The sequence below is a fragment of the Akebia trifoliata genome, chromosome 3 (genome assembly GCF_017979445.1).
Source record: "Akebia trifoliata isolate Shusen 1 chromosome 3, ASM1797944v1, whole genome shotgun sequence".
Lineage (NCBI taxonomy): Eukaryota > Viridiplantae > Streptophyta > Magnoliopsida > Ranunculales > Lardizabalaceae > Akebia > Akebia trifoliata.
The window spans coordinates 38892051-38907319 of NC_141377.1; the positions used below are offsets into that span (position 1 = coordinate 38892051).

Here is a 15269-nt window from a genome sequence, read left to right on the forward strand (position 1 = left end):
ACTCTATCGCATTCCTTCGAGTAAGTAATGATTAGTCACCTCCACCTGTATCATAGAATATTTTCAAATCTCAACAACAATAATTAATAAAGAGAGTTACTATTGCCACACCAACTTTTACTAATGCCTCACCAATCCTTTATAAATCACCCAGAATTGCACATAGTTGGTGTGGCAATAGCAACTCTCTTTAATAAAAAGAGAATGTATATGGTGCAAGGTTTATTATTATTTTTTAGTTGAATTTCTTGAGTTCTGATGGCATAATATGACTCCTGTTAGTCATATAAATGGATCACAAGCCTTCACCTGATTGTAGAAGCTCATACGCTCTGATAAAGGATGAATCAGAGTTCAATGTATTTACGATAAATTGAACTATAAATTGTGTGGTGCCTTAGTCCTAATGAGGAATTGGTTCAACCCCAACTTTGGAGGATAGGATGCATTTATCTACTTTGCAACGGGAACGTTTTGAAGCAACAATTCTAGGTCTTCCAACCTGAAAGAACAGTAGGATCAATATGTATAAATGTTACATGAGTGAATAAAATTTGAAGTCTACGATATATACATGAAATGGTAATTACCTACCTTACATTACTCAAGTCAGGGTAGATTGCAATTGCATCTTTGAAATCCTATACACAGTAAATGAGAGTGAGACCATAGGTTACCTCAATAAGAAAATTTTCGAACTCCCATATGTGAACTATTTTCAGGGGAAAAAAACAATATTTACTGAAACTAAGACTTCACCTGGTCAGCTGTTGAAGATGTGTACGTTACCACGCATGACATTCCTGCTCTGGTTGCTGCCTGTGAAGAAACAAGCTTTGCTCAGTCTCAACCAAGGTTAAAAATCTCAGTTTCTATGTGCAGATTGGCCAGGACTGAAACCGATATGACTTGTTTGTAAAAACTCTGCTGAGTCTTTGTCACAGTTGAATGAAACTCTTCATACATAAGCAAATCGCTCATGAAGCCAGGACAACAACAAGTACAACACATCTCAAGATTGTTAGTGATTTTAAATGTTGGTCTCAACTACCTATCTTGAGCTAATCATTGTTGAGCACAAGATCTACCTGTAGCCCAATGACGCTATCTTCCACCACCAAACAATTTTGTCCTAGCACACCTAACCTCTGCACAAAATGAAAATGAATAATGTAAATATAGAAAAGGGAAAAAAAATTATCATCTTACAAGCACAAAACATTAATAATCTGTTTCACAATCACATACCTTAGAAGCTGTTAAATAAATTGATGGATCAGGCTTCTTTTCCTTAACATCATCACCTGCAAACATAGAAGAAGACTGCTTTAGAATCATAAGGATATTGGAATTGTTTGAAGCTCCAATAAGGTTGCATAGGCATTTTGCTTTAGATGCATGTTGGTGTTAAAATATATCAAAAACACAATAATGGATCATGCAGTTCTTGCAAAATATATACTAAATCTATCTCGTGAACATAATCCAATCTTTTTGAAAAATACATGGAAGCCTCCCATGCCAATGTCAATTTTCTAGATGCTAAACCCACAATCACATGCAAATAATGTGACAATCATGTACCTCAACTCTCTAACCTCTTATATAACATGTACAAATATACATCCACCAATCGGTAAAGGATTGAAGTGTTGATTCAAACATGATTTTGGTCCAGGTGATCAAAGCTAAAATTCTTGCCACAATTTTATAATTTTTGTGAAATTTAGAAAAAACAATAACTGATGAGAAAATTCTCATTAATGGCCTTTATTACTGGCAACAAAATCTTATCTAATTAATGACTCTATTAATAAAAAGAATGTCTAACTTGTCAATACTTTGCAATAATATGTTAAACCAAAATTTGATTAGGTCATTTCAGAATTTCCTGTGAATTTTTAATATTGACATTGAGAAAAGCCAGAGATTGCTACAGTTGTAAATCAAGTTGGGCTTGTAGAGATAATGGTAAAAAGAAATGATGCAATAAATATAGTTGAGGAATTTTATATAAATCCAATGTTATAACATGGAAAACATTAAAACTTTAAGGATTACGATGTAATAACGCTATAAAAATATAAAGAAAAATGTATACATTACAAATTCTCATAAAGCAAGACGCAAGGCATAAGACTCAAATACCTTGAAAACACTGGCATTGGAAAGTTAAGGATCAAAATTGATACAGTATATTTATCATTGTTTCCTAGATCGTAGTCAGGCCGTATATATTAACCACTCAAATGTGACATAATCTCAAGCGAGCCTCAAGGCATAAGCCTCCAACACCTTTGAAAACACTCGACAGAAGAAAATTAAGCGTCATAACTTATACAACAGTTGGTTTATCCTTGTTTCCAAGTCCGTAAATGGGTCCCCTATATAGATCACTCATTATCAAAAGCCAAAAGCGACAGGAGATTCTAAACAAACTCTCAATGTTCTCAGTTAATGCACCAAGATTTCAACAGAGGTGATAGTAGACTTTCATTTGTGTGCCTTTATTTATCTTCTACAAGGTTAGATTAGGAATTAATTTTTTTTTTTTTTCTCATCATCTATTGCTTTTGTCTTTATAATGTTGTTTGATAAATTTAGGGCTCATCAATTGAATAAGTCTTCTTCCTCAAAGCATGCTCAAATTTTTCAGCCACAACAAATATCAAGACATCAAATTTAAAAAAAATTGGAAGGAAAACTACCTGCAAGGAAGCAATCAAGACCTTGAAAGCGGTCCTACAACAAAGACCAAAATAAGAAACAAATAAATCACATCAAAGATAAGAGTAATTCTAATGAGAACCAAATGTTGAAGAAATGACTCACGATTCCTATAAGGTTTTCAAGACAGAGTATAACTGAACTTTTCGTTGCTGCAGAGCAAACAGCTAGTTTGATTCCCTAAAACATAGAAAAATAAATTATTGTAAACCAATGGTCACATGTCATTGCACATTAATTCTACACAAATGAGAGGAGCCGCGGCCAATGAAATAAATACTCCTATCATTTAATTAGGAGAAGAAAAGATAAAATGAGAGAAATTCATGTACCAATATAGAATAAGTGAATTTTAAGGTACGTAATTATCTTACAGCGGCCTTGGCCTCATCCATCAATCTCAAAACACCAGGTCGAGTCTCCACCTGACCAAAAGATCAAATTTAATTCTTTAAAATGATTTACTTCAGCATAATTACAATTGACAAGCATAGATGGAAAATGTATTTTATCCTTACAGTTCCAGATTTAATTATTTCTTTGTACCTTTCAGTTTTCCAATCCTACCAAACAAAAAAAACCATCAAAGAATAATTATATAAACAATGTAGTTCAACTTAAATTCAAGTAATTGTGATTTTTGAATGAAAAACAAGAAATTTAATACAGAGCAAATTGTAGAAAGATAATGAGAATTACTAACCTGAAGGGTGTCGATCAGCCTTGCTTTATCAAGATCATCTTCTGGTGGTGATTCAAAGATCGAAGAAGACGGCCATCCGTTCTCCTTAAAATACCTAATTAATCCACAATTCAATCATTCATCAATCAGAGATAAAATAACTAAATCTGAATTCTGAAATTAAAAAAGAAGAAACACAAACCATCTCATCTTAGGTTTTCCTCCACCAATCTGATTCTGGAGCACATCGTAGAACTCAGATCCCCAATTGAGGGGCTCTGAAGCCGAAATATTGCATCGGACATTAAAATGAGCAAAAGCATCGTTGTAGGCTTGTCTATGTAAGTGCTCGGATTCAAGGATGACTCCATCACAGTCGAAGATGAGAGCTTGAAGGGCAGAAGAATTTGATACAGAGAGAGGTTTCAGAGAAGATCGTCTCCTGTGGATCGTATTGGATCGAAGAAAGTGAGATTGCGAGAGAGAATTAGTACAAGTTAGGGCTGAAGAAGTAGAGGTTGAAGAGGGAAGGAAGAGAGATCTTAGAGAGAGAGAATTTGAAGGAAAGAGTAGTTGAGAGAGCATCGCAGAAGACGCCATCTTTCTTTCTGTTTAATCTAAGGGAGGACTTTGAAGTTGAGTAGCTTTGGAGCTGATGATGGGTTCTCTAAACAACATGTCACTATTTTATTGGCTAGTTGGACATTTAGCGTCCATTGACGTTGGATTATCCAAGGTAGAGGATTCGTTCGTGTGGCTGGCATCTATCTCCCAAGATTAAATTATAGTAGCAGTGGGAAATATGGACCGTTAAAACCGTTGTGGCGCAACGGTTACCAATATGGAAAGAGTCGTTATAATCTGACGCAATACGCCCCCATCACAGAACCGTAGATCCATTACTTCAGAATACACAAGGATATATTTATATGATTTTGTACGGTTTTGGTGGAGGAAGCGTACAAATAAGTGAGTCCTTTTATCAGGATTCAAATTTTAATTTTTCTTATTTTTGAGGCCAGTGCAAAGTAATATAACCTTCTCTCCTATGTATGGATTCCAACAATTGAGGCTTCTGGCCCGGTTGCCCACTCTAACTCGTCTGACAAAAAATGGGTTAGGACTTCCATACTGAGCTTGCAAAGGTAGGCCCAGGCTCAACAATTATCAACCCATCAGATTTGGGATTCCAATCGGCCCAGCCCATTACTATATCTTGTTGAAATATTCATAATATTATAAATTATATGAATATTTTTTAATAAAAGTAAAATAAATTATATAATTATAATTTAGTTTTTTTTTTATATGAAAATTATAGTTTAATAAAACATTAATTTCCAATTCAATTGGATGATCTCCAAAAATATAACCAAAAACAAATTGAAAAATACTTTTTTTTTCAAGTAAAAAATATTGAAATTTAGTGATGTTATTAGGCCTGAATCAAGCCCAAATTTTTTAGGGCCAGGCCAGTGTCTAATAGACTTAGACCTGAAATGGGTATACGGATCAACCAAGCGTGGCCCAAATCCAAACCCAAACCCGCCCATTGACAGTCCTAGTGAAAAGAAGACCAAACAAGAGAACTTGATGAGGGCAGGTTTGATCACCCGCTAATGATTTTTTTTAAATCAAAGACTACTGATTTTTTTTTTTAAACTTAACCTGACAGCGTGACTCAAAAACTCACCAACCATGTCATGCACAAAGAACCGTAGATTCTTTCGCTCAGGATACACAATTGCAGATGGCTGATCGGTCAGGTTGGTTGTGTATCCTGAGTGACAGAATCTACGATTCTTTGCCCATGCCACGTTTGTGAGTTTTTGAGTCTCCGTTTGAGTTAAGAAATTAGCAATCTTAAATCAATAGGAGTCTAAATGTAGGGATGACAGTGTCTGATGCCCACCTTGTAGGTGCATGTATATAGCTAGTTGCAATTATATAAAAAAAACAAATTGAGTATTGAATCCAAAATTTATCAAATTGATTGGATTGTAGTGGTAAGCTTTCACTTTTCTTAAAAATCAAATAAATGTATTTGTAATTTCTCGTTGGACGCATATCAAATGTATGTATATCTGTTGGCACATTACATGTATTAAAAATACCTATTCTGAATATTATCGTCCCACTAGGGGACTTTATAAACAAATAAAAATCCCTAGTCTCATCCTTCAAATTGAGATAGGAATTACGATCTTTTGACACCACCCCTCCCCCTCTAACAAATGCTCATTGACGTGGCATGGGCTAGAACCATAGATTTTTCCTCAGGATACACAACTGCACATATTTATGGGGATATACAGTTTTGTATCCCGAGGACAAGTTATAGTTCTCGCCCATGCTACGTTAGGGAGCGTATGTCAAAGTGGGTGTCAAGTTATCAGTTGCTTCTAATGATTTAATTGATATTTGAAAATCATAATCCTGTGGGTTTATTGGTGTTATTGGTAAGGATTTCCAACGATTGGTATCAAAGCAGCAAGTATTGATTTTCAATCAAAATTTATAATAATAATTTAAAATATATATATTTATATGAAGTTCTTCAAATTTCATAAATTAATTTATTTATTTATTAATTAAAAATTGATGAATTATGCAAATCAATTGCCAGGCGGCGGTCCTCTCTCACACTTGATATTCAACATTCAGTGGTCAAAGTCTTGAAGATAGGTTTGAGAAACCCATTATTAAAATCAAAACAAGGTTGAGAATGAGCTATCAAGCCCAGCCCAAATTAAATTGGACCAAACTGTGTCCAATATCCAAGAACTCCGATTAATTAATTAGCTGACTTCCAAATCTTTTAGATTAGGCTTCAATAGTTCGATGAGGACGCTGAACTATTGAAGAGCTACTTCCTACTTATTATACATCTGTATACAACAAGGCCCAATAAGGTTAGGCCATTTTTAAACCAAAACCCTAAAAACTTTAGTAAACTTGAAAACTCTCAAAGCCCACTTAGAACCCAAAGGAGGCGCTTGTCTTGAATCCCATTCCCAAAATAGAAAAAAAAAATTAAGGGAGGGAGGGTGGTGGGGGAAGGCTGCCTCAAGTCTCAACAACTTTGGCAAATTTTGGTTTATTTTGTTGAACATCTTTGATTGATAAATGGATGTTCTACACAAACGAATTAATTTTTTTTTCAAAATTTACCTAATCGGATACAATTTTAAAATATTTACGTATCCAAATAAATTTATCTGTCTATGTTTTTTTTAAAAATTGTGAATTTACCTGTATACCCTTTTTATTTTTGAAAATTTATGCAATCAAATATTATAAAACCGAAAGAGTATAAAGGTAAATCTACCACTAAAGTTTTCGGTAGACAGTGGACCGGGCCCATATCTGGGTTTTACCCAGTCCATAGACCACTAGAGGAAGAATGTGAGATTTTTGTGAATAAGTCATCAGATCCCCCAACCACTTTCATGAAAAATGTTTGAATTCAAAACTATAATCACATAGACTTTTGATGGGTGGGTCCATCAAATAATGTGTAACATAATTAGCTAAGTGGGCCAGAGATGGCGGACTCATTTAATTGAGACATGGACTTATGCAGTGTATCATACAATTATATTTTAGTACCAAAACAACTAAATTGAAAAACTAATCTTCAGTGGATGGTCGGAAAGGAAAGTTGACAATTTGGTGCCACCAGCAATAAAAGTCCAAGGTCGTGGACTACTTGGCAGGCAATTATGATCAACCATATAATTTGCCAATCAGGGAATATAAATTGTCAATCAGATTTGGTTCGATGTACTCGAATCCTATATTAATTGAGATGCGAAGATTTAATCAACGCGTGTGGTGCACATGATGCTTAGGTAGTGGAATTGTCTGATGAATTTTAATGACCAGAGCCCTAATAAACATCAATCACATTGATTTTGTGTGAGATCGATGCTCTAAAAATTGAACTCACGACTAGACCAAAAATGTATTAAATTGATTGGGCCATGATTTAATTTAGTTGTATTCTTCTTTACTAAATTACATTCATTTACTTATATATATATAAAGGAAAAAAAATAGATTTTAAGCACATGCGCAACGCATGTGGATTTTTTAGATAAAATTCTTAATTATTAATTTTAAAATGTATAGAAAAACTAATTATTCGATTTATATTAGTTTTATTTAATATTTAATACATTCTTTTCTTATTTTTATTTTTATTTTTATGATTGTTACATATTTATTTAAGTTTGATTTTGTTTTAGAAATATGAGAGTTGTCTGAATTTTTTATTGTCATGTGGTTGTGATTTATATTAGTTTCATCTTATGTTCAATACTTTCTTTTCTTTTATTTTTAATTTTATTTTTTGTGTGATTTTTTTAATTTTTAATTTCTTTATTACTTGAATTTTTTAAATAATAGAATCAGTAAGGGAGACCACACATGATGTTTAACCCTATCAATATCCTTGGATGACTCTAGAATTTCTAGATTTTCTTTATCAAATTCAAAAGGAAAATCCTAAGGGCAATTTTGTATATAATAGATTTATGGGTACATTTTTTACCCCCTATAATTTGGCATAATTCTATTTTGACCCCCTAATGTTTTGATTATTGCACTTACCTACCCTTTCATTGATGAGGTTAAAATTCAGATGTTATTTTACTATTTTACCCCCTTATTTTATTTTATATTAAAAAAATAAATTATAAAACAATAATTAAAATGCCCCAATCTAAGCATTCATTGAACCCATTTGTTCACAGGCATATTTTTGTTTATAAAAAAGAATATCATTTTGAAAGGGCAAAATTATCTTTATAAAAGGAATTTAATTGTTAGACTCACAGAAATTTGACGGAAAGATGGTAAGTAAACCCCTTAGATAATTATAAGAGACGTAAGTGCAATTTTCAGAACGTTAGGGGATCAAAATGGAATTATGCCAAACTATAGAGAGTCAAAATGTAATTTACCCTAGATTTATTTAATAGTTTTCTATATTTCACTATAATTAGGAAAATCATTATCAACTTTTTATTAAGCATTTTGTCCATACTTGGAAATTCAATTATATTAGTCATGATTAAAACTTTCTAAATTAAGTTTATGTTCATGTAAGTTTAGATTGAATAAGGTTGTAATTATAGATTAGAATCAGTTTTTCATTAGTCTATATGAGGAGACTGTGCTCAAGGTGCATGTCATAGTTTGAAAACATAGAGTTAGTTCAAATATTAACAACATTCCAGGTATCTCATATGTTTTAATTTAGGATCAAGGAGTTAGGAGTTGGGAGACATGGGTCATTGTACTTAATGATATGAGAAAATATTATATTAAAGATATTTATTTATTTATTTTAAATATCAAATATGGACAAAAAATCTAGATTCTATTTGCTTCTTAGAGGTAGAGGATTATTAGATTTTTAAATTGTAGAGAAAGTGAAAAATTAAAGGAAGTGAAAGTAAATACTATCATACTTGTATTAATAGTTCTGCAATCCAAAAAGGGAGAAGTATTGAGTTCAAACCCCTCGTTGGCCACTCATAAGGATTTATCCGTATTTATCTGGTATATATGGTTTGTGGGGTATTTGCATAATATATGATTCTTTAAGAAGTCAGTTACCTTGCCCTTGGTATTCAGGCCTACAAGTCCGAAACTCCTATCATAAATATATAAAAAAATTTAAAAGGTTATGCAAAAAAAGCCAAGGTACATGAGACCCCAAAAGAATTAAAAACACATTCACAACAAAATGAAAAAAAAAAAAAAAATCATGTTAAGGTTTTGATGAGATGAGACCTAAAGAAATGTTTGAACTTGTGCAGTTTCTTGAATCTGCACATGCTAATTGTTTGGTGGAAAAAAATGCTATGAAGAATTGAATCACATCTAAAAATACCCAATCTTGAATTCAAGAACAATAAAAAAATTAAGCAAAATTGGTACAAAAGTGTGAGAATTTAAAAGAAATTTCAAAGATTAGATTGAGAAATTTGTGTTTGAATGCACTCTCATGGTTCAATCGTCAATAGATCCAAATCTAAAACTAACTTTAGAAGAAGAGTGGATAAGTAAGAAAAAAAGACCTTAATAATATATATATATATATATATATATATTAATAGTTAATTATGTTAGGGGAAGGACTCTTAAAAAATGTGGTGAGCAAGTAAGAAAATGAGTTAGTTATTTTAGGAGAAGAGGGATTGATAAAAATGTGGAGTGGATAACTAAGAAAAAGCGACCTAAATAATAATAATAATTCATTTTTAAATAAGTGACGGAAGAGAAACCAATTCCCTTTTCAAGGATGTAGAGGATTATATCCAAAATGTATCTAGAATTCACTAATCAAATCAATTTTCTCATAAAGGGGATTGGACCAAGTCAAACCACTCGTTCGATCCAATTTTCAGAACATTGTTTAAGATTAAAGTCCTCAACTTACAAAACTACCCTAACCTATGAAAATACTTATAAGTTGAGATCATAATGCCTGCTACAGAGAAACCTTAGCAAAAGAAAGATGTATCGTAGTGCAAAGTCACTATATATACTAGAGATAAAAGGGTAGAGTTTGTCTATGTCGTTCTCTTTGGAGTTAAAAAGAAAGACAATAAAATTGGGGAGGTATCGTTGAAAGAGGACGGAGTCAGCATGTACAATCAGGTAGAACTGAATTTTCGAGTTCAGCGCAAGTATTATTAGAACTGGAACTGATGTATTTCGGGTTCGGATTTTCATCAATATGCAATACCCATAACCGAACCAATAATCATGGGTTTAACTTTGGGTTCGGTTTGTGTTTAGGTTCAGGTAATCCAAAATTGACCATAATAATTTTAAGTGGGTTTTAAAAGACTTGAACTTGAGATGTAGTAAATATAACTCGTTTTACCAACTAAGCAACTCAATATTTGTGCTAGTTCTAATAAAAATATACATATATTATTTATTCAGTTCATGGTTTGGTTCCTCGATTTGGGGTTTGGGTTTAGGTCAATTCTCAAAGGCAATACACAGAATTGAACCAAAATATATCGGTTCAATTCCCTTTTTTTGGTACGATTCCAAGTCAAGTTTTGGGTAATGGGTAATTTGTACATCATTAAGACGAAGAGGACAATTGAAAGGTATTCTTGGAAATATGAGGTAGAAGAGGGAAAGCAATAAAGTTGGAAGGTATTATTTGAACGAGAAAAAAAGAAAATGAATAAAGTTGAAAGATATCCTTGTGATTCATGGTGAAATTAAATCTCAACCCATTTTAATGAGGGATGAAGAAGGGGAGGGGGGATAACAATCTTATTTTTTTACATAGATTTTGATGTTATTCACATTAACAAGGTTAATTGTACTTCAAATTGGAATCATAATCACAATTGAAAGTGTCAAGTTGGAAAGGCTTGTGAATTGTTTATACCACGACTACCCTTTGACCCAAGTTTCATCTTTGCTAACCATCTACCTCTTGTTTGCTTTGCAAAATAATAAATAGAAAAATGGAGCCAGAATCATTAGTTCATAATCATCACTATAAAATTCATATATCTGAATTCCTACTCATTTAATGATAATATGTATATGAAAATGCTGGAGTGACTATGTTATTCATTGTTTTTCACACTGTGTTGAGGTAGAGGTGTGCACTGAATCATGGATGCTTCTTACTCACATCTCAAGGAAAAGTATATACGGGTTTGTGCACACATCCAAGTTAGTGTAGTGTGAAACCCACAAAATAACATAATCACTCCAGCATGATTATATATAAATTAGAGTTTACCCATACTTACGACAAATTCTAATATAGTAAAGTTAGAGGGGTATTATTAAAAAAAAAACAGTAAAAGAGGAAATATACTAAAATTAAAAGAATATTATTGAAAAAAGGGGGAGAGGAAAGAATAAATTTGAAGTGATGAAAAGAAAATGCAATAAAGTGAGGTAGTGTGAATCCCACTCCACTATAGTTGGAGGGTGATCCACTGTTGTATTTTATTTTTATACATATCGCATGATTTCCGTTACACCATTTTGGAATGGGACTAATCCTTATATTCACTCACCTTGTTCACATGAATATTTTTCACTATACAATTAAGTATATTGAGAGGCCACCAAATTTCGAACACACAATAAAAAGATCAAATCCTTTTCCTTAATTTTACTCGTGCGGATCAGTAATAATATTGCATTATTATACAATAGGTTTTTTTTTAATTGAAAATTGTTGAATTAACTAAAAAAAAAAAAAACCTACTTTAAAAGATAATAATGTGGCCTTGTGCATAAAACCATTATACTTTTCCTTGGAAAAAACTTTGAATCGGCCATCCCACTTCAAAATTTCGAAGAAACCCTTGCCTTTAATCTGGATTACGTGGGGTTTCTAAGGAGGTAGCTCAAATTATTTTACAGCCAGGGATGCGTATAAAATACTCTCCAATAATAAAAGAGAAGAGAGTTTCTTCTTCAAAGTCCTTATGAAAGAAGTTAAAGCTGAGTATTTATTGGGCGGTCTCTAACCACTTGTTTGGAATTAGACAAAAGCTGAGAAGTAACATTTGTCGGGTATAGGCTGCTGCTTAGTACGAATCCAAACGCATTTAAAGTAAGTCAAGCGTCCAAACATATCCTTGAAATGGTAGGTTAATGGCTGAAAAGAAGGACGCGACTCACTCAAATATATACATGTACAGGTGTCCTTCAACTTGCATTATTGGAGTTAGACCTTATGCAATTTTCTTTGTCACTTATAGCTATCAAATCATGCATGGTAGGATTGATTAAAACACCCACACATTATTAAGGGTATGGTCAACATGTGCATGCTCATGCACATGCATGCATGGTTACGAGATAGATGTATCCAAAAATAATTAGATAGATTGATTAATGAATCATTTTCTTCTATTTAATTCTGTTTAAAGTTATATCTTGCATTATTGGAAGTGTGTTCAAGTCTATTTTCAATATCTAGATTTTTTTTTGAAAAGCTTATTCTCTAATTTTTTATTTTATTTAATTAGAACCTTCCACTTAAGTGTATACTATTTTGTAATATAAGTATGTAAATAATATTTGTCACAAGTGATTAAATCATCTCAATCAACATTCTCTTATTATATTGTTTATCGGGGCTTTTTTGTTTAGAGTTCAGATTGAATGCACCCAAGGTGTTACATCTCAACACATCCCATGTAAGTTACAATTTTAAAAAGGAGATATTTTAAGTATTAAGTCATTGAATTATGGCTTACGTGGCATGTGTGGAGGTGTGGGAGCAAGATTTCAATCCTCCACCTTGAATGCATACCATCTGGACTCGTTTGCTTATGCATCTCAGCATTCACACCAATATTATGTTATTTTTTTTTTCAACATTTTTATTATCATTATAAATAAATTTTCTTTTTAATTTGATTGGAATTGTCAATCCCTTAGTTTACTAAAAATACATCTCTTTAACTATCAGTCTAATTCTCAAAAATATCTCTCTCTCTCTCTCTCTCTATATATATATATATATGTTCTTCAATTTTTTTTTTATTGTATTGAAACTAAGGTAACGGAAATGATCATTTTAATAATTTATAATCATCAATTTTTATTAGTAACATTACTAAAGTTGTGCTCCACATACAATGTTTTGTTTCTACGTCCTAAAATGTAGTTGGACTTTTGAAGTATTATTTGAATTTTAGAATTTTAATTTTGCATTTTCTCCCTATTGAATCTAATGGTCAACTAACACTATGTCATTTGCAAATGACTAACTTAGTAAAATACATTTGCGTTAACTCCCTATTCATTAAGTGAATTACTATTTTATGAGCTGAAAATGAGTTATTTCCAATTTCGGCTCATTGCTTATTTTAATTACCAAAATGTGAATAATCACATTTTCATTATAGAATAATTCAGAACGAAACAATTATTTTGCAAGTTTAAAGTTGTAAAATAATCACTTTAAAAATCTTTGAGTTCGTTCTCGTTCACGTTTTGGTACTTAAAATAAACAGTGAACCAGAATCATAAATTCATCAAAAGTTGATCACTTTTTCATAAATATCGCATTTATTAAAATATAATTTTTTATATATTAAGCATATAGTTTTATAAAATAGAGATTGGGTTTTCATGTACCATAATTAGATATATTTTCACATGCAACCCTGGGTTTGGAACACCTTTGAGTCAAAGTCAAACAGTTAAAGCAAACTTATTTGTTTTTTCAAATGAGTAAGACTAATTAACCTGACTAACTTAGTAAAATTTCAAAACTTACTAAGGATCGTTCAGCCCACATGGCCGCATGGATTACCACATTGGTAATCCAAGATCACAGCACTCTAGATTTTCATGGAATAACTCAAATTAAAAGAAAATTAAAAAACTTTTTGGGCTTGATCCAAGGTGTTAAAAATGGACAATCCAGTCATTGATTGCAATAATTTAAAATTAAATTCAATGATGAAAAATAGCATTTTTATATATATATTTTTGAAAGTTGTTTGCATTTTGTGATCTATATCCCTCTTGGCTGCCGATCATTTTTTTTATGCCACACGTATGGGCCTTCAAGAAATTTTCCTTACTAATGTAGTAAGGAAAGTGTTTTTCTTTTGATATCTAATTATATAGGGAGGTAAATAAGCATCATTCGTGTTAATTGAAGCACAATGAAATTCAGTCCGTCGACTCAAGTGTTAGAATTTTGAGGTGAGTTGATTATATACATACCTATTGGAAAGACTTAGATATTAAAAATCTCTGTCATCTCCAAAAAGAAAAAAAAGAAAAAAATTCTTAGAAGTTTGCTCTGATCGTACTCCCTTAACAGAGAAAGGAGTGGTTGGACCTTCTATTTCTCTTATATAAGGCAATCATTTTAGGCAAAAATTGTGGAGGTGAGTGAGACCAGACCGTGCATTCTCCAATGGGATTAGCAAATATCTATATTCTTTGAAATACTTAAAAATGAATTCATTACAACTTTTTTAAGTGATCAACTAGTTGCACAATGCCTGCTACCAATTGTACTCCACTTAAAATTTTTTCTTTACATTCCATTTGGATGATTGCACTTCAAAAATGATAAAGAAAATGTTTCACTAGCAAGTATGTGTACATTACACAATTTATAGGCGAGAAGATGAATAAGCCTTAAACCCTAGGTCATCGTAATAAAGTGCAATTAGTGGGTTAAAATGGAGGCTACAAAAATAATTATTTTTTTAAGATTTATGTGCAACGAACAATTAGTGGTGTGCAACTGGTCAGTCCATTTTTTTAAATACTACATGAAAAAAATACTAAATTCAACGGATCTTGACGTCAAAAAGTGCTTAATTTACAATAAAAGAAAGAAAGAAAAAAAAAAAAAAACAAATCACTTATTGCAATTTTCTAATATTTTTTGCTTCATTTCCTTGATTATTAGTTGAATTTTCGAGATATCCAATCTTCTAATTTGTTTTTTGAGAACTTTCATTGCCACACCATCCTTTTCTTACAATATATACCTATTAGTAAAATTAAATATAACACGTCAAATAACTATATGTATTCAATTATAGGACTAGTGTGTTGTAAAGAAAAATTAGTCTGGTACTGGAAGTCCTATTATTTTGAGTTGGATCAACCTGAACTCATGGACAACATAATGACTAAGATAGTCATTAACTACCCATCATAGATTAACTGAGATGGTAAAAATGACTGGATTTACTATTTAGGTCATGTCTTCACATCTCTATATGTGTTGGCCGTGGTAGTCAATGCATATCCTCTTGGGAATTATCCCAGTTGGTAAGGGGTAGGGATTCCTAGTCCCACAAAAAAATTAAAAATTATA

At 31.9% G+C, this 15269-nt stretch overlaps 1 protein-coding gene across 1 annotated transcript; it reads right to left on the reverse strand.

The window, feature by feature from the left end:
- Positions 1–211: 211 nt before the first annotated feature.
- LOC147406836 (Haloacid dehalogenase-like hydrolase (HAD) superfamily protein) lies at positions 212–4086 on the reverse strand. The gene is made up of 11 exons (XM_086435118.1): positions 3612–4086; positions 3431–3524; positions 3246–3290; positions 3102–3152; positions 2833–2907; positions 2709–2742; positions 1249–1304; positions 1089–1148; positions 760–819; positions 595–641; positions 212–502 (listed from the first exon to the last, which is right to left on the reverse strand). The coding sequence occupies exons 1-11, from the start codon at positions 4007–4009 to the stop codon at positions 454–456; spliced, it is 969 nt and encodes a 322-aa protein (XP_086291244.1). The 5' UTR covers positions 4010–4086; the 3' UTR covers positions 212–453.
- Positions 4087–15269: the final 11183 nt, after the last annotated feature.

Coding starts and splice junctions, on each gene's coding strand:
- LOC147406836 (XM_086435118.1), bottom strand. CDS start 4,009: ATGGCGTCTTCTGCGATGCTCTCTCAACTACTCTTTCCTTCAAATTCT. Junction 820..1,088: donor ATAGCGTCATTGGGCTACAG/GTAGATCTTGTG, acceptor GTTTCTTCACAG/GCAGCAACCAGAGCAGGAAT. Junction 503..594: donor CCTGACTTGAGTAATGTAAG/GTAGGTAATTAC, acceptor CTGTTCTTTCAG/GTTGGAAGACCTAGAATTGT.